The sequence below is a fragment of the Wyeomyia smithii genome, chromosome 2, assembly GCF_029784165.1.
Source record: "Wyeomyia smithii strain HCP4-BCI-WySm-NY-G18 chromosome 2, ASM2978416v1, whole genome shotgun sequence".
Classification (NCBI taxonomy): Eukaryota; Metazoa; Arthropoda; class Insecta; order Diptera; family Culicidae; genus Wyeomyia; species Wyeomyia smithii.
The window spans coordinates 257,681,005-257,707,097 of record NC_073695.1 but is presented as its reverse complement, the minus strand read 5'-3'; the positions used below and the strand labels follow the sequence as shown (position 1 = coordinate 257,707,097).

The 26,093-nt window shown below is 39.4% G+C and overlaps 1 protein-coding gene across 8 annotated transcripts in view; it reads right to left on the bottom strand.

The window, feature by feature from the left end:
* Positions 1 to 1,863: 1,863 nt before the first annotated feature.
* The window catches only part of LOC129721016 (transcription factor AP-2-epsilon), a 343,755-nt gene continuing 319,525 nt past the window's right edge, over positions 1,864 to 26,093 (bottom strand). For all 8 annotated transcript variants that reach the window (XM_055673042.1, XM_055673040.1, XM_055673039.1 and 5 more), the window contains 5 exons: positions 12,706 to 12,913; positions 4,303 to 4,501; positions 3,912 to 4,176; positions 3,670 to 3,837; positions 1,864 to 3,606 (listed from right to left, as the gene is read on the bottom strand). In XM_055673042.1, the coding sequence (XP_055529017.1) occupies positions 3,496 to 3,606; positions 3,670 to 3,837; positions 3,912 to 4,176; positions 4,303 to 4,501; positions 12,706 to 12,913 (951 nt within the window). In that variant the 3' untranslated portion in view covers positions 1,864 to 3,495. The remainder of the gene's footprint in view (positions 3,607 to 3,669; positions 3,838 to 3,911; positions 4,177 to 4,302; positions 4,502 to 12,705; positions 12,914 to 26,093) is intronic.

Below are 26,093 nucleotides of genomic sequence, written 5' to 3'. Positions count from 1 at the left end.
CGATTTTGTATTAAACAACAAGCTGTCCTTTTCAGGATAAAATAAAAAACTAACTTAATTGTTTGATTTTAAATGTTGCAATGGTTATAAATTTGACTTTTCCATGCCGCAGAATGAACTAAATTTTTTTTTTCCTTCAGCGGCACTTCCTCCAATGAAAAGCTGTCATATTGTGACAACACACAAACGTCGAATTTTCAGCGTGAAAATCAACTTTCCACTGTGTTATCAAAAGAATGCCTCATTTCCATTGCCATGGATAGCACAGATATGCAATCAGCTCCATATTCGATGTTGAATTGAACAACAAATTGTCCTTTTAAGGACGAATTTAATACTTAATATTTTCAGGTACCCAACAAACAATCTTGTTAAATAATGGCTTCTTAAACTATATGTAGTTTTGCAAGAATCCGCATAACAACAGCTTAATAAACTGTAAATCAAAAAAGTTGTTTGTTGGGCAGCGTTAGCAGTAGCGGGTATCAGTAGCAGTAGTAACAGCGTCAACGGTAGGTGCAGCGGCACTTCCCTTAGTGAAAAATGAGGGTGTTGTGCAAAGCCACGACCGCACGTTGACGCAAAACTACATAAGGCTGTTTATGGCTATTTAAAAATTCAAGATGTTGACTTTCGGTTCCTGGAAAATGGCCAACAAAGGCCATATACTGCTAAAGATGGGTATATATGGAACCAAGTGGATGCCTAAGAGCCGGAAATCGATTCCAGTTGCCATTTTGAAATCCACAACTTCCGATCTGAAAACAGCTATAATGACCAAAATCACCTTATACGAATATTTTCGGACTCGGAATGATATTTATAGACCGTAAATCGACCCTAGTTGCCACTTTCAACCTTTCCTATTTTCAGAGAGTTTATTTATTAGTGTTGTATAAAAGTTAATAACACTGATGCTGATATAAGATAGTGTATCGTAATTTTAGCGTCTAGCATTCTTAGAATTACTGCGAAGGAGCAAATCGCTTAGAACTTATAAATTGCGGAACAATGCAAGTATTGTAACAAACAGTTGCATGTAGTTCTACATCACAAGGGTTGTGATTTTCATCATTCATTTTAGTCCTCTGTTACCGAAATTCGGCAATCGAGTCTAAGTGTGTAAACGCTGGTTGTCTCTCAATAAATAACTAAAATAATTTTTCTCGCACATACGTCTTTTCTTATCTACTATATACATTTTGAAGAATACAATCAGCATTTTACTTTTTAAATAAAAATACTGAACTAAATAGCGAAATCTTGGAAATATTCACGTGTCGCTAACTGTGAACTTTCTCTTCTCATATAATATTTAGTTGTTCTAAAGTTTTCTCCGCAGTCCACAGTAATTACAGGTTGGATTGTCAAAAGAAGAAACACATAAACCAAATTTTTACCAGTTCTTAACGAGGTTCAGTGAATGTGTTGATTATTTCGGACCGCAAATATTTCACTGGTTGTTCCGTTGCATAATTGAAAAACACAGTGAATACACTAAATAACTGAAAATCGAAAACAGCGTTGCCTTTTCTACCTCTAAGAAAACTCTCTCCGACTGATGATAAGGACCCTGTTTGAGTTTGTAGTGTGTACAAACCACCACGTGGTCGACTACAAATTTTCAATGGCACAAGACTCGCAAATAGTTGATGCCCCTTATGGAAAAAACACTATATTATGTTGATGAACACATGAGGATATATTTTCACAGGTGTCTCAATAACTATTGCCGAGTGGTATGCCTCGGTGTCGACCACGTGGTGGCTCGAAGTTGACCATTTGTTGCCTCAAAACACTTTCACCTTAAGCAGGAAGGTTACCTTGGATGGACGGTGATATTTGCGACTTGAGCAGAGTCCATGAGTTTAAAATATATATTTTCATTAATTTAAATTTATAATACTTCTGAAATTTGTTCTTATACCGTTCTCATTTACAACTTTGTGATTTGCTTTAAATTGAATTTCTTAATTTTCTAGATCGGTTCCAGTAGAGAATGCTTCTTTTTTTCTTTCATTATAATACCGCCTCTTGCCGTCCAGGCGAACGATGTTGTTGATTTGAGTTTGCTTTTACAAAACCGTTTCCTCTATTTGTTTGAAATTACCGGATAATCCATTTTTTTGTGTGTGTGTTTGATTGTTGTTTGTAAGTTTGCTTCGTTTTACTGTTTAATGCTGAAATGCGTGAATGAAGGAAAAACTTGCTCTGTATTGGTTATCATTTCAAACTGGACCAAATATTGTGTAAACATGTAGAAACTGTGCGGAATGTCGGTTTCGGGCTTATTTGCTGGATGCTGAGCTTCTTAATTTAGTTTGGAAAATGTATTTATTTTTCTAATCGAATTTTGTTTTGTACATTAACGATTACTATTGCGGAGCAACAGTTTTCGTGCTTTGTTCGATAATTTAGGTAAATTATGTTACGAAATTTTACAATGCAATGACTGTGTGACGACAACCTGAAGAAAAATTGTTGGCTAAGTGTTATTTCATACTGTTCCAATTTGATATTCTTAGTTCGATTGAAAATGGCAATAATATGTGATTGATTTCGAATATTTTTATCTGAAATAAAAAAAAAGGCAACAAATATGGCTGACGTGATTCCGTCAATGTTTAAAATCAATTGGAATCATGGCACTGTTGGGAAAATTAATTGGCGCATTTTTTTGAGCTGTTTTTGAATTTCGTGATAAGAAAAGTACGGTGTTGGCACCTCCAAGTTAATCAGATTATGGCAATCGAATGTTAGTTGAATAACTCGTTCGTGGCTCTCATTTTGGCACATGATTTCACAAATATCCTAAGCCTCTATCGGCTCTTTTGTCAAACATTGGAATAGCTTAAGTGTAAACAATAAATAAAGGTTTTCCGTTAGGTGCTCGTGTCAGTCATCTTACTAAACCATGGGCTGGCTGTTGGCTAAGTCGGCATTCGACCAGAGTTTGTTCCTAAAAGAGATTGCAGGCGAAACAAGTACCCATGGTTATCCATTTCGAAAGTCAAATGGAAATGTACATGTGCTAGGCTCTATACATAGGTCAATATTAAACAATAGTCTATCACAAAATGATTATAAAATACTAAACAATACTTTACGATTATACGTTCAATTGATTACAGTTAAATATATTGAGAACACCGAGAGATGAAACGTGCAGACTGTCGAATTTTCGCTTGCGTGGTGACCAATAATAATTTAATTATAATCAATCTATGTTGAAATCTCATAGTGTAACTTGTCATTTCTCTTTCTATGCTATAGTTGCGTTGTGTTTATTCTGTTTATACATCACAATACTTGCGGTTGGCTTTTTTTTACAAAATTAGGGACAACAAAACTAGCAAAGCGTTTCTCGGCTTCGGTTGTGATATTTTGCTGTCTTTGTTATTAATAATTATCCATAACCTTTTTCCTCTTCCCCCAAAAACTGGCTGCATTCGACTAAAATCGTTCAATTTTAGTGAACAGATAATTTTATAACTGTCATTTCTTATCGTTGTCCATTTTGTTTTTGTCTAGAGATGAGGTCACCATGCTTCCGCCGTTTCCGGGATACATTTTGTCTAAGTGCTTGATGGATTCGTTGAGGAAGTTCTGTAATAATAAGAAGTTTAGTTGAATCTTGTTGGTGTTTATTTGGTTAGTAGAAGAAAGTACCTGAATAGCTGTCAGTGCTGCAACGATGGCGGGCGAACCGAAACCGTGCGAGATAAGTGAGAAGTGCGTAAGATGTCGCTGTATCGAGGGATCCAAAATGTGCTGCGGCCTGGTGTTACACAGCGGAGACCGATCTTGATTCAGTAGATCCATCAGCTCTTTTGTGATCTGTAATAAGGCATGGGTGAGATTGCCGATGAATGGAAGTGATTGATAGCGCTGTCAGTGTATATTGCTCGTACCTGTTTGGTATTGATGAGCAGTTCTTTCCGTCGGTACGACTCCTGCGGTTCCGAGTACTGTCGGGAGAGGTATTCGGCGACCTGGCGCGCCGGGAACTCGGTTTCGCAAACGTAGCCGAAATCACGCGCCAGATGGATTGCTTCGCCTTCCACTAGCGAGGTTAGCAGTGTAACGTTAGCTGCCTTGCGCCTTCCCGCCGGTAAGTTGAGACCGATTTTCTCTAACTTTTCCCTCAGCAGTCGTCCTCCGTTTTTACTCTTTGCCCTGTCGCGTCGAAAAAAAAAACGAAACGAATAAATTATCGTGATTCTTTGCAGTTTGTCTAATTTAAATACTGAGTGGGATGGTGATTTTAATTGTTCAAGTTGTAACGAACGAGGGAAGTCTTACCGTCTTAGGACACCCCCCAGGAGGGACGCGTTGAGACATTCAGGCGGCGCCAGGCGTCGCTGCACTTCCGCGACCGTCACTTTGTATTTAGAGGTGCTGGAAAGAAGACTGAGCCGGCCGGGAACGGAGCAGAACACATCGGATGGGGAACCGATGTTCATCTGGCTGCTGTCTTTCTTGATGTCGGCGATGGGGAAATCTAGCGGGTGGGAAAAAACGGAACTGTTATTTGATGGATCGGAAAGTGCAGGTAATAAAAATAATGTTACGGTAGGCGCAGGAATGTGAATTATGATTCGTTTTAAACAATTGTCGAGGTCAGAGTAATGCACGTGGAAGAAGACGAAAATTCTACTACTATACACACAATACTATATTACAATTCGAGACGCGAGTTCGCTATAATTTAAATTGATTTATTTAGAATACTTGCAATATTGAAATTGACAACGTGACAATTGGGAAATAAAAACGAATTTCGTATATTCGAGAAAAAAAAAATTCCACATAAGGACACATTTTTCGTGTTAAGCGAAATAGTTTCACGCAATGCAAAAATTTTTCAAGATGTTATCAATGCGAGTGTTGCAACTATTGGGTTATTTTATTCGAAATCAGAATTATTTACATGAATTTAGATGATTTTTAATATTCCATTACTTTTTACAGGCCGTAACGCGTAAATCGCAGTGTTTTTTATTGCATTTCAAAAATCAATTCTATCGAATGAATTAGAAAGCATCTATGAAAAAACAGTAGGCAAAACATGATTGTATCAAAATACAAAAACAAAATATAGTATACCAGAAAAACTTCTTTTTTTCCATTTTTGACGCTTTACATTTTTTTCGGATGTTTTCTTGTAGCTATGCAAACCATGAGGCGATATCTTGGGTATCCTTTTTTTGTTTATAAATGCATATTCATGAAAAATATTTTCCAATAATATTTTTATTGTTTTTATAATAAATTCATGGCAATTTCACGCTAAAAAAATCTAATAGATTTTTTTTCTGCTCCGATTATACTCAAAAACGCTGCAATTGTAGCTTTATCAAAAAATTTTAGACCCATATGGCTCTTAGGGTGACATTTTCTGTCATAGGGTTGTATATTTTGAGCCGTTTAACCGATTTTGAATTTGGACCGGTAATTGGACGATTCAGTGCACACCGGCTGATGAATGAAAATCGTTGGGGTTTTCCAGCATAGCCTCCAACATTGGTACACCTGGAGATCACCTAACCAAACAGAAACTCAAATCGACCACGTTTTGGTAGATGGTCGGTCCTTCTCAGACATTATCGACGTCAAAACACGTCGGAACGCTAACAGCGACTCGGATCACCACCTAGTGATGGTGAAGATACACCAAAAACTATCCGTTGTAAACAACATACGGTACCGTAGCCCGCCAAGGCCGAAGTCGCCGAAAACTACACGCTTTCTCTCGAAGCTGCACTGCCAGAAGAAGACGAGCCGGAAGAAGCACCTCTAGAGGCCTGCTGGAATACCGTCAAGTCGGCCATTAGCAGTGTAGCGGAAAACGTCTTAGGTCCCAAAGTACCGACTCGACGTAACGAATGGTTTGACGAGGAATGTCGGCAGATATTAGATGAAATGAAAACAGCGCGGGCAGTAATGCTGCGAAAAGCCAGCCGTCAGAACCTGGGGCGATACAAACAGAAACGGAGACAGCAAACTCCAGGTAAAAAGCCCGGAGAAGGCGTAGTTCTAACAGTTCTATCAGAAATTTAACGTATTTCGCAAAGCCGAAATGTGCAGGGATAAGGATTGCAGTATCTTGACAGATGATCGTGAAGTGACCGAAGGGTGGAGACAGCATTTCGATGATCACCTGAATGGCGTACGGGCAGGAGACCAGAACAGCGACGCAGGAGACTCTCTTGGTGCAGCAAGCGACGGAGATGTGCCACCCCCATCGATAGGCGGAGTTGATGATGCTATCCGGCGGTTTAAGAACAACAAGGCAGCTGGAAAGGACGGTATTGGAGGGGAGCTTCTCATGATGAGTCCGGGCAAGTTGGTCAGTCATCTGCATCGGCTGATTGTCAAGATGTGGGAAACGGAATGACTACCGGAGGAGTGGAAGGCTGGAGTTATTTGCTCCGTCTACAAGAAAGACGACAAGCTAGATTGTGATAACTACCGAGCGCAAATAATTTTCCAGCGACTGTCACCACTAACCAACATATTTGTGGGAATTTACCAGGCCAGGTTCCTGGAGGTTCTATCCACAACGGACCAAATCTTTACTCTGCGGCAGATTTTGCAAAAAATTCGCGAATACAGAGTCCCTACGCATCATCTATTCATCGACTTCAAAGCCGGTTATGACACAAATAATCGTGAAGAGCTATGGAGAATACTCGACAAGAACGGCTTCCCCGGGAAGCTTACCAGACTGATGAAGGCTACGATGGAGGATGTGCAGTGTTGTGTGAGGATTTCTGGTTGTGTAAGGATTTCTGTGGTCTATCCGACCCATTCGGATCTCACAGGGGACTTCGACAAGGTTTCCTGCCTGCTGTTCAATATTGCGCTAAAAATTGTTGTGAGGTGAGTGGGAATAGACACGCGGGGCACGAATTTCGTTAAATCCGGTCAATTAATCTATTTTGCGGATGACGCGGACACTGTCGGCAGAACATTTGAGGCGGTGCCAGATCAGTACACCAGACTAAAATGTGAAGCAGAGAAGATTGGATTGAAGATAAATACGACTAAAACGAAGAAAATGCTAGCGGGTAGTGCTGAGCGCGACAGGGCACGCCTAGGTAGTGTTGTGATAATCGATGGTGATTAGTTTGAGATAATCGACGAGTTCGTGTACCTTGGCTCAATGGTGACTGAGAACAACGATACCAGCCGTGAGATTAACTAGGAAGCGAATTATCAGCCGAACTTATGCCCACTATAGGCTTCACAAAAAAATACGGTCGAAACGTCTTAAATTCCCGTTCAAAGTGCAGTTTGTATAATACGCTTAGTGAACCGGTTATTCTCTACGGGTATGAGGCGTGGAGAATGCTTGAAGAGGTCCTTCGAACGCGCGTAGTTTTTGAACGACGGGTGTTAAGAATCATCGTGGAGTATGATCTGGCGAGTACGGTGTGCCCGTGGGATTGGAGGCAGGTAGCCATCAAGGTGGCGGCTCCTCCTCCTGCCGTAGCATTTCGTCAAAAATTCAGACCCGCCTCTAGGTAATTACCGGCCTTTCCGTTGAGCTTTTCAAAGTCGGGAGCGAACTACTGTCCCCTCAATCGGATCATGCTGAAAGTGTGGGCTGATGAAGAATATTCCTCAGGCTGGTTGGATTGGAGGGTCTCATATGACCGATCTACAAAAAAGGCCCACCGACTGGACTGTAGTAACTATCGGGGCATAACTCTTCTTAATACCGTGTGCAAAATTCTTTCCCGCATCCTGTTCATTTGACTGAGGCCGTTGCAGGAAATTTTTGTTGGCTAACAAAGATGTGGTTTTCGAGAGGGACGCTCTACCACGGACCAAATGTTTACCGAGAATTCAACTTGCAGGCTCACTATCTGTTTATAAACTTCAGGGTAGCGTACGATTCAGTTAAGAGAAGTGAGTTATTGCAGATAATGCTTGAACATGGTTTACCAACAAAACTAATGAGGCTAATCCGTGCCACCCTCGATGGTTCCACATCAAGCGTCAGGGTAGCCGGTGAGATATCTAACGCTTTCGTGTCGTTAGGTGGTTTGAAGCGGGATGACGGGCTGTCAATCTTATTGTTGAATATCGCATTGGAAGGTGATACACGGAAGGCTGGCGTGCAGAGAAGTGTCCCCATCATGACGAAGTCTCACAAGATCCTAGGTTTTGCGTACGATATCAACATCATTGTTATTAATCGTAAAGCGGTGGGAGAGGCCTTTGAACTTCTCAAGAGGGAAGCTGCGAAATTTGAGCTTGTCATAAACTCTGCCGAAACGAGGTACATGTTGGCTGGTAGAGAGCGTGGTAGCCCGTCGGATATTGGTGCTGCGGTAGTGGTAGATGGGGTATCATTTGAAGTAGTCGACGAATTCATTTACCTTGGTCCCTATTTCGGTGACGCGTGAATCTTGTGGTTAATCGTTGGTGGGAAACTGGAATATGGTGTCTGGAGCAGACGCATAAATTTTACATAGTCGGTTATAGTCAAGCGGATAAAACACGCAGGCTACAGTGGGCTGGGCATGTAGATAGAATGCCGGAGAAATGATCAGCAAAAACTATAACGTATGCGTTAAAAAATGGATCGCTTCGAGTAGTGGGCAGACGCCAGATTCGGCCAAAACAACGCGTCTTCGGCCTTTTGGTATTTATTGATGAACGACGCAACTTCCGGCAGGCAGGTGACAATCAGCCACAGCAGCACCTTCTTGGGGAACTTGGTGTGTGGAACAAACTTCACCTCGGTGCTCACTTCCTTCGTGGGAGAGGTAAAATACGAAGTGCTCTGCCAGTCGTTGCCATTCAGGGTGAGACAGGTCTGTCTGGCACGTCGTGATTTGCCGGTAAAATTGACTTGATCATCTTATTCAGCCGCTGCCTCTGCGTCATTGCCTGCAGCTTCGAGACTAGTGGACGGAACTGCTGCTACCTGACATGTATGTCCATGTTCACCAGATACTTGTTCACTGTTTGCACCGACCTCCCGGCCAAACGCACACAGCGTTGTAGCTACTTTTCCCTCGGTCTTTCACTCCAGCATCCTTTGGAGCTTTTTGTCGCTCATGGTCATCGACCGTCCGGAACCGGGCTTCCTTTCAACTATGATTGTTGTCCAATAGTGCCAAGATGTTGTAAATGCCGGAATTGGCGTATCCGGTGTCCACGTACTGCCACACGATGTCCTTTTTCGACGCGACGGAGTACCGTTTTTTGAACGCGCACACTTCTGAACGGTGTAGCTTTACTGTTTTCGCCATCACGGTTAGAGTTCGACTGATAGAGCTGTCAGATTTTTTTTGCTGACTCATGGATTAATATGATTGATACTGCAGGCGTAGTTTCGTCAGTGCGTGTAAAAGTAAACCCATGAAAAATCGGCAAATTTTATCCATTTTTTTAACGCAAACGTTATTTAGCAGGAATCCTGATATGGGCCGCCGACTTTAGGGTAGACCCCGCACCGCACTCGTTGGATGTGTTCTATTAACCATCCAGGTTTAGCTAATCTTCTGTAGTTTTTGGGAAAATAATATAATCCTTTCAAAAAATTACGTTTATAAATCAATAAGGATTTATATTTCTTTTATTCTTTTCTTTAAAAAATTGTTTCTGGGTCTCAAAACCGTAAAAACGGAAAAAATAGTTTGTAGGATTGTTTTCGCATGGTTACTGTTGATTAAGGTACAGTTTGATATATTTTCTTAAAGGTCCACCAATTACCTTCAATTCATTACCAAAAGATTCAAAATCGTTTAAACGACTCAAAAGACACAGTTTATAGGGTTGCTCAAAAACAAATTTTTGGGCAACTCTATAAAATGAGGTGTCACCCAAAGAGCTAAACAATTTTTTTTGATAAAAACGACAATAACGATTTAACACCATAACAACGGATGATCGGAGCAAAGTAATTTTCGGATAGGTATATTTTTTTGAATGCAATTCCTATACGTATGGAAAGTTTTTACTTCATCAGAAAAAAGAAGTCCTACCTAGTACCGAGCCTGTATCATGAATTTTCGCAACACTGAGGAACATATTTACACAGCTGTGTGATAAATAATGATATTGTAGGGTAACGACCCCATAATTCGCCCACTTTATTTGAGTACCCAAAATTCGCCCACCAATTTTTATTCATTGTTCGCAATATAGTGTCAACTCTTAGAACCGTGTTTAAACATAAAAAAGAAACAGCTGAGATTGGAAATAAATTATCATTTGGCATAATTCAATGACAAACCCCGTAAACAATTCGTTGATTAGTGGGTGGGCGAATTATGGGGTCGGGGCGAATTATGGGTCCCTTACCCTAACAAAATATTTCCCTGTAGTACTAAATGTATTTAAAATGATGAACAACAGAATAGTGAATCAAGTCTTTGATTGATACCATAATTGTGATTTCATATTTCAGATGAAGCTCTCCGAAACCATTTGTTTTCTTTTGTGTTCATTTAACTTTGAAATAAATCAACACAATTTCGTTGATCTTTTAGCCGGTAATTAGCGGCGCAAATTTTACCAGTTTGAGGATTAGCGGTGTTTTTGTACATAAACATTGTTAGAAAGTAGCGCCATATTTGAACAGCTTTGTAGTCTGGATAACGTAACCAAATCGTCCTTTTCTCCCGAACTTCAAGATAACCGTTTCAATATTTTTCACCTTTAATAAACATCTTTGTTGAATGAAATCCAAACAGCAGGCGGAGAAAAAAAATTGAGCTTGTGAACATTTCATTTCTGCACTCCGAGCGCCGTCGGTTGGCCGACTCCGGTTTTAGCATGGGTCGGTGTAGAATAACGAAATAATAAACAACTCCCGAATATGACACCTTCTCGGGGAGACTCCCTCTCGGCAGGAGTACTGTACGGTGTGCACCTTTTAAGGCCCACCGGTTTATACAATACACGTTATTATTTATGTTGCGAGAGAGACCCACTATACAGTCGCCGGCCGCGCCGAAAACTTCAGGAGGTCGGTCCGTAATAAACACTGCCACAATGCCGAACGGCACTTCCGAGCTTCGGATTACAATTTACAATACATCTTTGTGTGCACTTTAATAGCCTCTTTTTCTGTACACACTGCTTTCCTTTTGCATTCACGCGAGAGCTAATAATCGGGTCTCCCTCTGTGATTTACCCTGCGAACATAACGAATGGAACTTTACGATGATGTCTGTATTAGCTTGACATTGACGCGAAGTTCTTCGATTAATTAGCACCTCTTTTTTGTCCGTCGAGGCCGCCTAGAACCTTTCTCTTGCTACTACAGTTGAGTACGTATTTTATCGCTTAATCTTTTTGCACTTCTTTGAGACGTTGCGTGCTTCCTAGCGATCTGATTCGAGAGGATTAGCGCGTCGATCAGCTTGTTGTCTGACCAAGTGTCTGACAGTCGGGAATGGATTACACCGCTCTGCAATTTGAACATTCTCTAGGAAAAGACTTTTTAACTGATCGCTGAACACCATCAGAGAAATAGATTATGTTTTACACAATATATGTATGATTCCTAAATTCACTGACTACAATTTTTTACCCCGTGAAGCGGTGCTATCTAATAAGCCGATCGACCCAACAGATTCCAGGCGATAGTATCGCGACCGTTTATAGAGATCGTGTTTCCATTCTTTCATTTTCACTTTTGACGGTGCAGAGTGCAGTGCGTGGCACTTGGCAGCCATAAATACCGTATAGAGATTAGGGCACCAGCAGCAGCCGGTCAGCAATCAGCATTAACGGAGATCATCACCCGTAGATAGTAGCGTCATCCCGAAGGAAGTCATTGACAAAGTAGTGAAGCGGAGCTGCACTGCAACGAGAAAAGCCACAAATCCGACTCGATCCGGAGCTCCACAGTTGACAGTATTAGTATGCTAATGAGATCTTCAGTGTCTGTTTTGGGTTCGCTACCTGATGCGTGCACCTTTGTAGGTATGTATAGCCATGCAGCTTGTTTATAATAATCTCATTATAATGGTCACTTCCTCACTTGGCAAACATCCGACTGGCGGGGAGGCATTAATATGCGCTTGCATGTGGTCAGACACTTTGTTTTTTTTTGCGGTGTTAAAAGTGTATATTTGTTTGGGTTTCTGGTATTTGGAAAATGCTGCGAGTCGGGTTTGTAAATCATTTTTGTCCAACATCATTTGCAGTTCTGCATCTTTTTGATGGCTTAGGCTTAGGCCTGGTATTATTAACTGATGTGTTTTTTTAATGAAATGAAATCTAAAAATGAGACGTTAGTTTTTAACTCTTCTCATTTTCCTTAGTTACACCGAAGCCCGAGAGATCTACAAAACTCATCATGATCGAACGTTATTAGGTCATAGATATTTGACCCTATCCCCACAGCGAGAAATCAATTTTTAATACACAATAGGCACCAACTCTATTGATTATCATTATTCTGTTTTCTAACCGTTTCTCTAGCAAAAACTCTCGAATTTGTTTTTTTTTTCAATAATTTTTAATTAAAAGATCAGACGATTCCCTAGACGTTATTTGGTGACAATTTTGCTCTATTTCTTGTCATTATTCGAATATATCGATTTATGAAAAAAACTTTACCCATTTTTAAATGTTAGTACAGGTAAATTTTCGACAAAAATGTAAAGTTGCTTAGGGTAGTGCTTTTCTAGCCTCGACTTACATTTCTTTCTAATAACTAAACAAAAAAATACTCACTTTTCAGCAGCGGCAGATCGCTCATGAAGCCCGCGTTCTCGTCTATCACCGGATTCTGACCATCGTCTACGGCACTCTGCAGCGCCTGGTGCAGCGACAGCGGATCATGCTCGTGGGCTCCAAGCCGGGTTGCTCCGGCTCCGCTGCCAATGGAACCGCTGTAATCGCTCCGTCTGTCCGAGTATGGAAAGCCATGTGAAAGCTGCGTCTGTTGCGATTCCACGTGATAGGCGAATAACAGTAATCATGAAACAATGAAAAAGAAGAAGAAAAAAATGTTATTCGTGGAAAGCCATGCTCATGGTTCGATTTTAGATTTGTCGAATTATCCTGAGGGGATTTCTGGCGAGTAGCAGCTAGCGCGCAAACAATCCTAACGATCGGGAACATTTTCAGCGCAGGGAAAAACAACTTTTCCGGTGCGAAAGTATGTGAAAGTTTGTCGCTTGAAATTCAAGGGAGGCACAGCAGAGAAAACAAAATTTGTTGAATCCTACCGGCTGCGTTATGCAAATTGCGGAAGGGTAACGTGGAAAGGGGAAATACTTGTGAGTTGTCTTAATTTTCTTAATCGCTTTTCAGCCGCGTGTTTGCGATTCTTTCAGACTTCTTTTTTTCTGTTCTGACAAGGTCAGCCGATGGGAAGCGATACATTTTGTAGCCATTGTTAATGTCAGCTGATGACCAATCTTTGGGTACCATCAGTTGAGAAATCAATATAAGAATTATTTACGTCCACATTCCATCGATTAATTGGCTTCAGTTTGATGACTTCTAGCGTCTATCGAGGTTAAAAATCCTTCGAGTAGCCGGCAGCCTCGCTGTACAGTTTAAATCGATAAACATATGTTTATGAATTTTCCGTCGTTTATGATACGCAACATTGTTGACATTCCGTTAACTTGCTGGAAACGACCCTTCTCTTTTGAAACGGATAACGACGGCGTGCCACGCGGGGGTGGAAATGTTTAGGACAACGCGGAGGCGAAATGGAGGAGGAGGGATAGCGATACGGAAGCTGAAGTTCGGAGTTATGCGAAAATCTGCTCTTCTCGGTGTATTATTTTTTGGCAGTTGTCTGTTGAACGTGGCTGTGGCTGTCACTATTGTTAGCGTTATCGTTCGAAACGATAAGACGCTGACTGAGGAACGAGTCAGCCCGGTCTGTCAGTGCTGGAATCTAGCCATCTCTCAGGATGGTTGGAAATAGTTGCTTCAGAAGTTTACTTTCTTGGTGAGTATGTGAAGAAATACCTATTTTGTAGTGAAGGGTTAGATGAAGTAGATCGTTAACTAGATTGTTGCCGAAATTCCGACGAATGTTGAGGTTGTGTCATAGGGTAGATTGCTTTGTATGGTAGATCAAAATTTGCGCAATAATATATTTCCCATGCTAAGGCAAATGCCAGTAGGAACTGTGGCGTTAACGCTTCTTTCTGCTGATAAAGTAAGACGGCCAACGTTTCTTGTGTTTTGGTTTTTTGATTTTTTTATACTTAGCGAATAAGATAGATTACAGTTTTGGGTGATTTTAGTAAATCAGAAGCCGTTATTCATCCACGTGTACCATTGGATAAAGAATTTGGCATCGCTAGTGTCAATTAAAGAGTGGTTGGTTTCATTCCAGTGTTCCTTGTAACTGTATTGTGAACGCAAGTATAAAAAATAAGCGAAAAGTATGAAAAGCTTCACTAAACGGAGTTTATACTCGAGAGCTTTGTGGACGTGAGAACAAAATTTGCTTGTATGTGAAGTACAGTTATTGTATATCTCAATAGATATTTGTTTGCATCTAGGGTAAATGACCCAATAGTGGAGGAGCTAAGCACGAGTTATGCATGTTTAGCCATGTTTTGGCTAAGAAAAACGAATCTTGCTGGTCCGTTTCACTATTTTATGTTGAAATGGGTTCTATTTGATAATTTTGCACCTTAAAATTGACTTTGAACCCGCTTTGAGGGTTTAAATTAACTAAAATAAGTTGCACGCTTTTGTTCCAATAGTTGCGGTAGAGTTCCTATAGTTGTGAATGGGTGTTCCTGTAGTTGCGGTATATAAAACATTCGTGTTTGCTTGGTTAACTGAAGGTATTTGCCTCGCTTGAAGTGGTTTTTGATTGTTTTACTATTTATCATATTGTTTTTAATAGGTTGACAAGTCGGTTTGCAAGTTCAGTTGCAAAATTCAGTGTGGGTATGTAGGTTTTATTAGCTTAGCTTAGCTTAGCTTAAGCTTAGCTTAACTGACTGCACATATCAATGGTTGCACTCCGTGATTGATCCGAATCAGTAAAATTGCACAGTGAGTCAACTGAATGGGGTTGGGAGTGACTGACCATTCTCATTGTACAAGTTTTAGTGACGCAATACTTTAAAGGATCAATAACGACGCCGGCCACGTCCTTGCAATCAGGTGGGAAGAGAGAAGGGATGTTATTGTGACTCTTGCTATTTGGAGACCGTGTTTACCTCTGAATCTCCACAAAGGTCACAGGAAGGATCAGTGAGGGTATGTAGGTTTTATTAAAATAAAACAAATTTTGCATACTTTTTATAAAATGTCTTTAGACTAACATTTGAAAAGGGCTGAAGTTGGCTTGAGAGAAAGACCAATGGCGCACATTTTGAAATATTCAGAAGAATTTTTTTTTTTCACAAATGGTGACTTCTCAACACTGGAAGTTAGAGTCTATTACCTCTGCTTCGTACCATGTTTGCGCTTACATTTTTGACGTTAGTGTTTACTAAAAGAGCGACTGAAGCTGTGAAAGGCTCGTTAAAAGAATTACAAGACCAAAAGCAGTGGGTAAGCATCGATTAAGAGGTCATAAATGCATAATACAGCATTTTAGGGGTGAGAGCGATAGCTTTTGTGGCCGATCATGTATGAAGTATCGGTAAATACACGGTGGCAGGGTAAGGTGGGGTTCAAAAGTTTAATAGTAATAAGTTACATCATTTAGGTATGTCCCCTAGTACCTGCTTGTCCCTAAAATACACAAGTAGTCCCACATACATATGTTCTGATAAACGTAAATCAGAATTGCGAAACATACCGCAACTATAAGAACATAGTGTATCCTGTGATCCAATAGTGGAGGAAGTAATTTATAAATAATATGATCATCTATTAACGAACTTCACCTGTGCAACAGTTTCCATAATAAACTGTTATCTGGGAAAATAATTATATGAGTAATAATCGTACTAAAACCACACACAAATCTTAAAACAATCGTGGACAAAATAAGAAAATGGGTAGTGAGTGGTGCCTTCCGGGTAAGTTTCTGAAAAATACAGTATTCTTCAGTAATTTGGATATTTTCAGTATATATTGTTGTAGTAACCTATGTACTTATGTTTAATCTATTATTTCTTCAACATGTAGCATAAGCAATTCGGTTCTAATTAGTTTAAACGATGAATTTAAAAGCGATGCCGCAACTATTTATGCTACCACAACTATTGGATCATCTACCCTAACGATAGAAAGCCAGACTCGCCAGACTCATCTAAAAAAGCGGGTGATTTCAGTTAAAACTCACCAATAAATCAACCAATCCGGTAGAATGGTGCCCACCATTGCAGTTTTATACATATTGATAGGCATACCTTAGTAGAAACTTCGTATAAAATTTGTATTGAATAGCGCAAAAAACACCGGAAACATTCTGCTAAATATTTGATAACTGAAATTACACTCTCACACTGATGCAAAAAACTTCGCCGCATTTTTCATTTTTAGTTTTTTCCCTCAACAATAGAATTTGCAAGAACAAAATGTTCAAGATTCTACTGCTTTATTAAAACTTAATATTCCTTATTACACCAAAATGGATTTTTTCTTTTTGATTTTCATGAGAAAATAACTCATAACTCATTTGAATAGGTTTTTGCCTTTCTCCTAGAAAGGTATAGCAATCACTGGAAAAACCAAAGGTATAAAAGTGGTCCCAATGGCCGAATGTCATATACCACTCGACCCTTTTCGACGAACTGAGCATTTTCTGTATGTATATATGTATGTGTGTATGTGTGTATGTGTGTGTGTGTATGTGCAACTTTTTTTTCTCACTCACTTTTCTCAGAGATGGCTGAACCGAATTTCACAAAATTAGTGTCAAATGAAAGGTCTAGCTGCCCCATAGGTTGCTATTGAATTTCATTGTAATCGGATAGTAACTTTGTTCGTTGTTCATAAAAATGTGAAATCACATAATGAAAATAAACATATTGACTTTCTCCTAAGGATCACTGGCTAATAAAAAGGTAGAAAAGTGATCCAAATGGCCGAATGTCATATACTACTCGACTCAGTTCGACGAGTTGAGCATTTTCTGCATGTATGTGCACCTTTTTTTGGCACTCACTTTGCTCAGAGATGGTTTGACCGATTCTTTCTATCTTGGTGTCAAATGATGGGCCTATTTCCCGCTTAGGTTGCTATTGAATTTCATTGTAATCAAACTTTTAGTTTTGGCGCTGCGTCAGAATGTGAAAATCGCTCTTATATCTCAGAAGCATACATAGTTTAATTCTAATTAATAGGCTTTTAAACCCTTGAACATTGAATTTCATACTGTTCAAACATGTGGTTTGAAAGTTATAGAAACAAATGTAACCCGCCGACTGTTTAAAACTATAGCTACGATCAAAATATGTGGCCTCAACATCATTTAAATTTGATATTGTACTATCTCAATGTTCGCGGCCTTGCTCGGGATTGAAGTGGAAATTAAAAGTCATTTCTATCATTTCACTTTTTGCCTTTCTCCTAGAAAGGTATAACAATCACTGCAAAAACTAAAGGTATAAAATGCTCAAAAGGGCCGAATGTCGTATATCACTCGACTCAGTTCGACGAGCTGAGCATTTTCTGTACGTGTGTGTGTATGTGTGTGTGTAACGCTCTCCCAATCTCACTAGATTTGCTCAGAGATGGCTGAACCGATTTCAATGAAATTAATCGCAGATGAAAGGTCTACTTGCCCTATAAGACTCATTTGAATTTTATTGTAATCTGATTTCTATAAGAGGTTATCAATCAAAATGCAAAAATCACGAAACATCAATATCTCAGAAACTACTCAACCGATTTGAACAAAATTGGTTTCAAATGAACGGGCTACCTTAGAAACCCTTGAATTTTGAATTTTATGAAGATTTAACATGTGGTTCAGAAGTTATGGAAAGAAACTTATTCTGGAAACTATTTAATCTCACTCATGTTTCTCTGAGATTGCTGGATCGATTTTCATAGAATTAGTGTCATATGGATGGTCTTATTGCCCCATAAGACCCTATTGATTTGTTTTGCATACGGATTATTACTTTGCCTGTTATGTTTAAAAATGTGAAATCCAGCTATGAAAAGAAACATATTCCATAGACTACTTGGACTCACTTTTCTCAGAGATGGTTGAACCGATTTCCACAAAATTAGTATCAAATGAAAGGTCTAGATGCCTCATAACACCCTATTGAATTTTGTTGTAATCGAACTGTAACTTCGTCTGTAATGTATCGAAATGTGAAAATCACGAAACTTCATTATCTTAGAAACTACTCAACCGATTTGAACAATATTGATATCAGATGAACGGGCTAGTTAAGGGTTAACTGATGAATTATGATTGAACACGTGGTTTCAAAGTTTGGCTGCCCTATACGTTTCCTTTTCATTTGATTGTAATCAAACTTAAGCAACCGTTATGTTTTAATTTGTAAATCAACGAAAGTCTATTATCTCAAGTATTACACGACTTTTTTTTTTATTCTCGCTTATTTTTCGTCGGTCTATTTCCGCCACTGTTGTGGCCAATTACCGACGCCCAGGGAGGCGACTCCACACCCAGGTCCCTAACTCACGACCCGTTTATTAACGGACCGGCGCCAACGGCTTTACTTCCTCATGCGATGGAAGGCGTGATCCCAGAGATTTTTCGCCTCAGAAAATCTCCCGGTGTCGGCTAGGATTGAATCTAGACCAGTTGGGTTGGTTATGAGTGGATCACGCCACCTCACAACCTTCGACATCTATGTCGGCGGTGGGATTCGAACCCAGGCGTCGAGCGTGGTTGGCGGAGACGTTACCAACCACACTAGGCCCCCGCTACACGACTTTTTTGAACATAACTAGTGTCATACAAACGAGTCATCTAACAAACTTACAAATAACAAACTTCATAACAATTTGATACGCTGTTCAAAAGTTTTGAAAAGAATATAAATTCAAAGACTATTCAACACTATACCTGCTTTGATATATATGGCTTCAACATGATTTAAATGTGGTATCGTACTATTTGAACGTTCCCGGTATCGCTCGTGATTAAATTGTTCGAAATTAAGAGTCATTTCTTTTATTTCGCTATTTCTTAAGCACTAACATTACGTCGAATTTCATATTCTATTTTTTAATTACAACATCAATATTTTAGAATCCAAAGAGTGAATATCCTTTATTGGATTTAAGCATTCATGTAAATCTATTTTTACAAATAATAAGTTTGAATGAGAAAGGCTGAGTCTGACCGCTAGGTGGATTAATTCAGGTTTTTTTTAATTTTTTAATTTATATTAAACTTTCAAACAACACATTAGTAAGTTAGTTAAAGCAAAGCACAGTCTTGGTGCTACATTCCGTATCGGGAGTCAACCTTCTATAAGCAATGCAAAAAAAGGCTCAATTTTATTATTTGTTTTTAATTGTCATTTTTGATGTGGCTGAACCATTGCCCAAATGTTCGTTTGGGACAAAGGTGTCATTTTGTGCTATTAGTATTTTTTTTCAAAGTTATGACTAATGTTTGAAAAAGAGTTATATAAAATATAAAAAAAATATTGAAAAATATTTGTAATCTTTAGTACCATTACAAATTTTTTTTTTCAAGGAGCCTCGTAGCCACATTCTCAGGCTTCCTACTAACCCTTCCTTTATGTTGAATTTTATATCTCTTAACAAAACGAAGTCTCTCACACAATAAAACAGGTCAGAGGCATGATGTATACAGACATGGTGTAACGGTATGTCAAAAGCAGAATCGGCCATATTGGAAACAGATTTGATTGCGAAGAAGTTTGTTTATAAACAGATTCCGTAAAAAAAACTATCGCTTCATTCAATTCATCGTTTAGATGCATTATATTGTAAATATAACAATGCTACATACCTTGCTATCAATATTTGTGCTTTTCAAAAGCACCTCGCAAGTTAAAAACTGAAAATTGGAACATTTCTTTTTCAAATGAATAAGGAAACGTAAATAAACAAGGAATTTTTTTTCCTGTTGCATAGTGATACTTCGTCTCCAACCTTAGTAAGCATAAAACCTATCCCTCACCCCGCGCCTACTTTTTGATCAAACCGTAACACCATGTTCTACTCATCATGGTCAGAGGGACATTCAGTTGAAACCTCTCCACGGAATTGTTATTGGTGATACTGTGAAAAAGCATACACTCAAGCACGAACTATAATAATCATTTCACTTACTCTCAATAGTGATTTTGCTAATAATAGAAGTGCGGAATACAGCAAACGCCCGGGCGATGTCACAAAAGATCAATGTTCCTGATCGCAATATTGAGTCCATAGAGGGAAAACATTATAAATACTACAAAGAATTTTCGAGCAAGAACGTTATGTTTGATCAATGTGACATCTTCAGCAAAGTTGTGGATAATAATTTTGTCTTTTCAAAAAAATATCCACCGCGAAAAAAACCCTCGTGGTACCTGCAGGGATACGAGTAACTAAGTGAAGAGCAGTGTAACCAATTCGTGCTGACAGGAAAGGGGGCCTGGCCTCTTCGGAGAAAATCTCAATTTTCCTGAGCGTCTGCGTAATGGGCGGCTCACATCAGCGTCTGATCCGAAACGCTGAATTAAGAAACGTATTGTCTCGAACGCTATAGTCAAAATGGCAGTCCCAAAACGATATTTTCTAGCGGGGCTCTAGTAAGGTAACCTGCCTAAAGAATTACACGAACAATAAAAAAATAATTCGCATCATTCGGCACGTACCTAGGCATTGAAGCACGGTACCTGGAACTGCAAGCCATTAAATTTTGTTGGCGGAGACAGGGTGCTGCTTGAACCCCGCAAGCTCAGGGTCGTGGCTCTGCAGAAGATTCATCACAATGTTTAGAAGGTGTGGAGAGTCCTCAAGGCCCAGTTCTACCAAAGCGGTGGAGCAACCAATGAGCTGGGAAAGGGTTTTTGTGTGCTTGGCAGATTTCAGGATCGCGTGATTACCTGTTAGGTGCTCGACGAGAGTATGAGTTTGTTGAGGAATAAATATCGTTTCTTCAACTACAGTATCATCAACGTGCACTACCCGCACGTAGGGACGAGGAGGAAAACCTGGCCACACCACAAGCGAGCGCGAGTTGGTCGACAGGTGGAAGCAATTTTTCAACGAGCACTTCAATAACGGAGTAACGAAGGGAAAATTAACCTTGGAGTGCCTGCAAGTTTCCAATATCCTGGAGATCAAACGGGAAACACGGCAAAGAGGCATTTCCCTGTATTATATCCAGGATTTTGGAGGAAGAGAGACTACCGGAGGAATGAATGAAAGGAGTTGTATGATCTCGAAAAATATTTTTTTATAAAAAATCAACTTTTTGCGTCTTAGAAAATTTTTAAGCATGAGGCCAATGGCATATACCTATATAAGGGAACATTCATAAATGACGTAGCATTTGAAGGGAGGAGGGAGGGGTTTGCAGTTTTGTGACGAAATGTAACGAGGGGGAAGGTGGGGGTTCTAGTTGTTCTTTTTTATTACTGTTTTGACCGTTTAGGGTAATTTATATTACTTCCTTGTCTTTCCTTGTTCATTTATGACTCAATTATGTTTTGGATAATAAAATTTGCCAAAAAAAAAAATATCATGTGTGGGGGGGGGGTTGTTATAAAGCTACGTAATTATCTAGAGGGGGGTCCTGACTTTGTGACGAAATTCTACGATGGGGGAGGAGGGGGTCAAAAAAATCTAAAAAAAAGCTACGTCATTTCTGGATGTTCCCTAAATAAAACAACTTTCGAATTTCGTTTAGTGGTAGCGCTCAAAAGTTTCATCTTCTCGAATAGAGTCCCCATGCCAAATTTCAGCGTTCCTGAAATTGTCGATATCGATTTTTTTTTCGGATGCCAAATATCTTAAAAATGCATGAAACGTTGAGATCTGGTGTTACATCGAAAGAATTTTTTTACAAAAAAAATCGAGTTTCTGGGGTTTAGAAATTTTTTACGCTGGGAGTCTTGAAACTTTGACCGCTTTGTGCCACGTGTTTTCGATGTCCGATCGAGCTGGAATTTCGCATGGGTGCTTTTTTTGAGAAGACAAAACTTTTGAGTCCTACCGCCAAACGATATTCAAAGATCAATTTTTTTTCATACATCTCATTGGCACTCTAAGTAGCATACATCGCGGCCGAAACTGGTGATGTACAAAACCTAATTAGACCAGTAGTTCCCGATGAACCTGAAACCGTGACGCTGCTCACAGAGGACAACGCGGAAAGTGTTACGGACAATATTTGATGGAGTGTGAACCGAAAGCGGAGAGTGGCGCAGGCGTATGAATCACGAGGCACTGCTTGGAGAGATTCCGATTGTGCACCTGACGAGGGTCGGGAGGCTGCGATGGGCCGGACATGTCGCGAAGATGCCGGACAACATGCTCTAGGTGGCTTGACTAGGTTAAAGCGGAGTACCGAAGATAGCGGAGGAAATTTTTTTAATACGGCACGAGCCACTGCGGCTCTAGGCTACTGAAGTAACTATGTGCAAAAAACCTTTCATTTTTAGAAAAAAAAAACAAAAAATTATTAAAATTAATCGTTTGAAAAAGCTTATTTACAAATGCAAAGGATCTGATTTTTTTAAACTGTACATTTTTAGCCAAACATTGATGCTTGTTCGAACTCGGACAAATAAAAACTAGAAAACTAGAAACAAATTTACTATTTAAACTTTGCCGAAGCTCAACCGTTTAAATGCTGGAAATGTTTTTATCATTAATAAATACACAGCATTTGTTTTTTTTTAGAAAATTATACCTTTTTTAGTTTTTTTTTCTCGAAGTTCGAAAAAGGATCAATGTTTTTTTGAAAGACCACATCTTTGTCGAAAATTTATTTATTTATGTATTTATTATTTATTATTTATATATTTATTTATTTATGTATTTATTCAAATTTCATCTGACATCGTGGTCTTAATGATATAATTTTAAACCTAGTTAATGTTAAAAATACAGTTCGCAAGCGTTGTCTAACCTGACACAAGAAACATTTAAGTCGAAGACGTGATGGCCTTCTTGAAAACAACTACGTATAGTGTTGACTGGATCGTTATCACCGTATACGGTGTTCCTCGGTTCTGGCAGAATAAGTTGCCGTGGACGCAGTACTCGTTCTGGGGCAATAAATTCTCATGCGATCCAGCAAGCTGGAACTATCAATTTCTCCGTGTAGTATTTGGGCGCCAAACACAGCTTGGTTTATATCTCGACGGGACTCCAGCGGCTCTATATCCAGTAGGGCACATCGATGTTCGTAAGGTGGCAGGTCGTTAGAATTGCGCCATGGAAGTCTTCTTTGCGCACGACGGACAAATTTATGCTGAACAGATTCGATTCTGGATTTTCACACAACTTCATATGGTGACCATACGACCGATGCGATCTCGAGTATCGAACAAACTAGGGAACAATAGTTGAATAATGCAGCTTGAATGTAAGTTGGTAGTCAAGCAATACTCAGACTTCGTCAACCCGTTCAAGCACCTGACCACCGATGACATAGTTGTACAGGATAGGTCTTTTGAGTCGTCGATATGAGATCACATAACATTTTGTCACACTCAATACCAGGAAGTTTGACTTGCACCAATGAATGAATTTATCCAGTAGCTTCTGGAGTTCTGTGCAATCAGCTCCATTTCGTATTATCAGGTAGATTTTCAAATCGTCAGCGTAGATTAGCACTCCACCATTCGCAAGAGTTAACGTCATGTCATTTTAAAATATCACAAACAGCAGTGGATCTAGATTGCTTCCTTGAGGCACGCCAGAGGAGGGGGTCAAGCTTTCAGATATTGTTGATCCAATTTTCACGAAGAGCTGTCTGTTGCTCAAGTAGGAGCGAAGCCAGCTGCAAATGTTGTCGCAGATTCCAAGACAATGCAGCTTAGCGAGGAGGATATCGTGATTAACGGTGGCTCTAAAAATGATTGAAATTTTCAATACCATTTTCATATAAACATTTTTCAAATATTAGTCGGAATTCAATAAAAAAAATATATATAGAACATCTGTGCAATGTTCCAGTCAGATCCATTATGCTAGATGGAAACGGTTTTGTAAGTGATCCCACATTTTTTAAATTATGTTTTTTTCCCCTTCGCAAGACGGAAAGAGATTTAATTTCGTGTGTAACACGAATGTACGAAAAATGAATCTCATTTGGTGCTGACAAACAGTGAACTCAGAACTCTACTCTCAGCCACGCAACATAATATAATAACACGATGTATCATGTTGCGGCTTAGAAGAAGGGCAATTAAATTCTTTTCGTGCGGCATGGAAGCAGATAGCAATACTCTCAACCACGTGAATCATCGTCTTTCTTAAGACATTTCAAGACTTTATATGAAGTGTAAAGAGTTTTACAAAACAGGCCGCTTTTCTCCTATAAGAAAATTGAAGTATCTACTACTTTGTCTCTGACACCATTTTACTCGGATTTGTAATATTCTACTAATTTTTAACAAGAATTTAGGTAATTTTTCAAATCGGTTCGTTTTCTACAGTAACGTAGCACTTGCACAGTTTCACTTGCATAGGGAACAGCAATATCTCCGCCTATTTGAGTACGATCATCAATATTATAATACAATATTTTTTTTGAGAAGCGATTTCAGGTACTGAAATCTACTGTAGTGATGAAGGGCAGATTAAAAACTGTGTTTTTATTACACTAAAAATAGTCAATTTCTCAGTTATGTTATACCAGATCACAGCTATTTTTATGGGGTGATCTATCAAATTCTTCCAAAATTAGTTTTCAAGGGCATAATGCCTCGCATGCTTTATGGTGTGGGTTTTAGATCTTTTGCATGCTTTATGGTGTAGGTTTTAGATCTAAAAAAAGCAGATTTGTTACTACTTTCTCAACAATTTTCATTTTTCAATTCATTTTTAGGGCATCTACTCAATTTCACGAATAATCATTGGTTCTACTTGACTTTCCTATTTTTTTCTTGATTCGCAGGGGGAACAAGTTCTGCTTTTAAGTTTTATCCGATCCGACTTTGACGAATTAGATTGTTTTACGCGTATTTCAGAATTTACCCGAATATTGGTATATATGAGCGCGAATGACTCCAGTACACATTTGTTTAAAGATGAATCGACAAATTTTTGCCTTATTTTTAATAGCTAGTAATTTATTCCGTGATATTAAAAATAATTCTTTACTTTAGGGAATGGTATTTGAATTGATAAAATTTATTAACCACGTGGTTTAGGAATGAAATGTTCGTTTTTAAACAATTTTGTTAATTATGGCGATAGCTTTTAATTATAGGGTGAAGATATTTTGATCGTATGATACAAGGATTGTTAGTTAAAATTTTTTCAAAGCTTTCAGGAGTTTTCGAAAACGTTGAATTTCGAAATAACTTTCAAGATTTCGGTCCGATGTCGATCACAAACATTTCCAGTTCAAACAGTACCTGACTTTTTTTATTCACTTTGGGACTTTCACAGTCGAACGAACAAGATTCCAAAAACAACGATTTAGCAGCCTCCAAATACACACAATGCACAGGTGTAAATCTAATTTCCGGAGATCAATTCAGCCGCTGCTGGTGAGTCAAATGTTGACCTCTTTCCGTGCAAAACGGTCATTTATTTCTGCTGCCACTTTCGTTACGACACGGCGCCCGCCGGAAAAAAAACCCGAACATTCCTCCGCAATGGGTTGACTCCACGTGACGTGACACGATCAAGATCCGTGGTTGGCCGTGGTGGGTACGCAACGCATGCAGAGTGCTAACAACGCTAGCATGACTTTCGTTTCCTGGGTGCTGCCGTTCGGACCTGCCAATCAGTCCGATTAGTCCACGGGAACGAGTTCAATCATCCTCGTTGTTGTCTATGGTTAATAAATCGAAAGGTAGCAACTGGGCCACGTGTTGACTTGCAGCCGCGCGGTACGCGTCTCTATTTAATCGATGACGGTTTCACGGATTTCGAACACAGGCGTCAGGTTGAGATGATTTACAGAAAATAATTAACAAAAGGCGATTTGATTTTTTGCGTGCCACCTTCCTCTCCGTTCTTGAGACCTGACACCGGGCGTTTGAACAAATATTTCA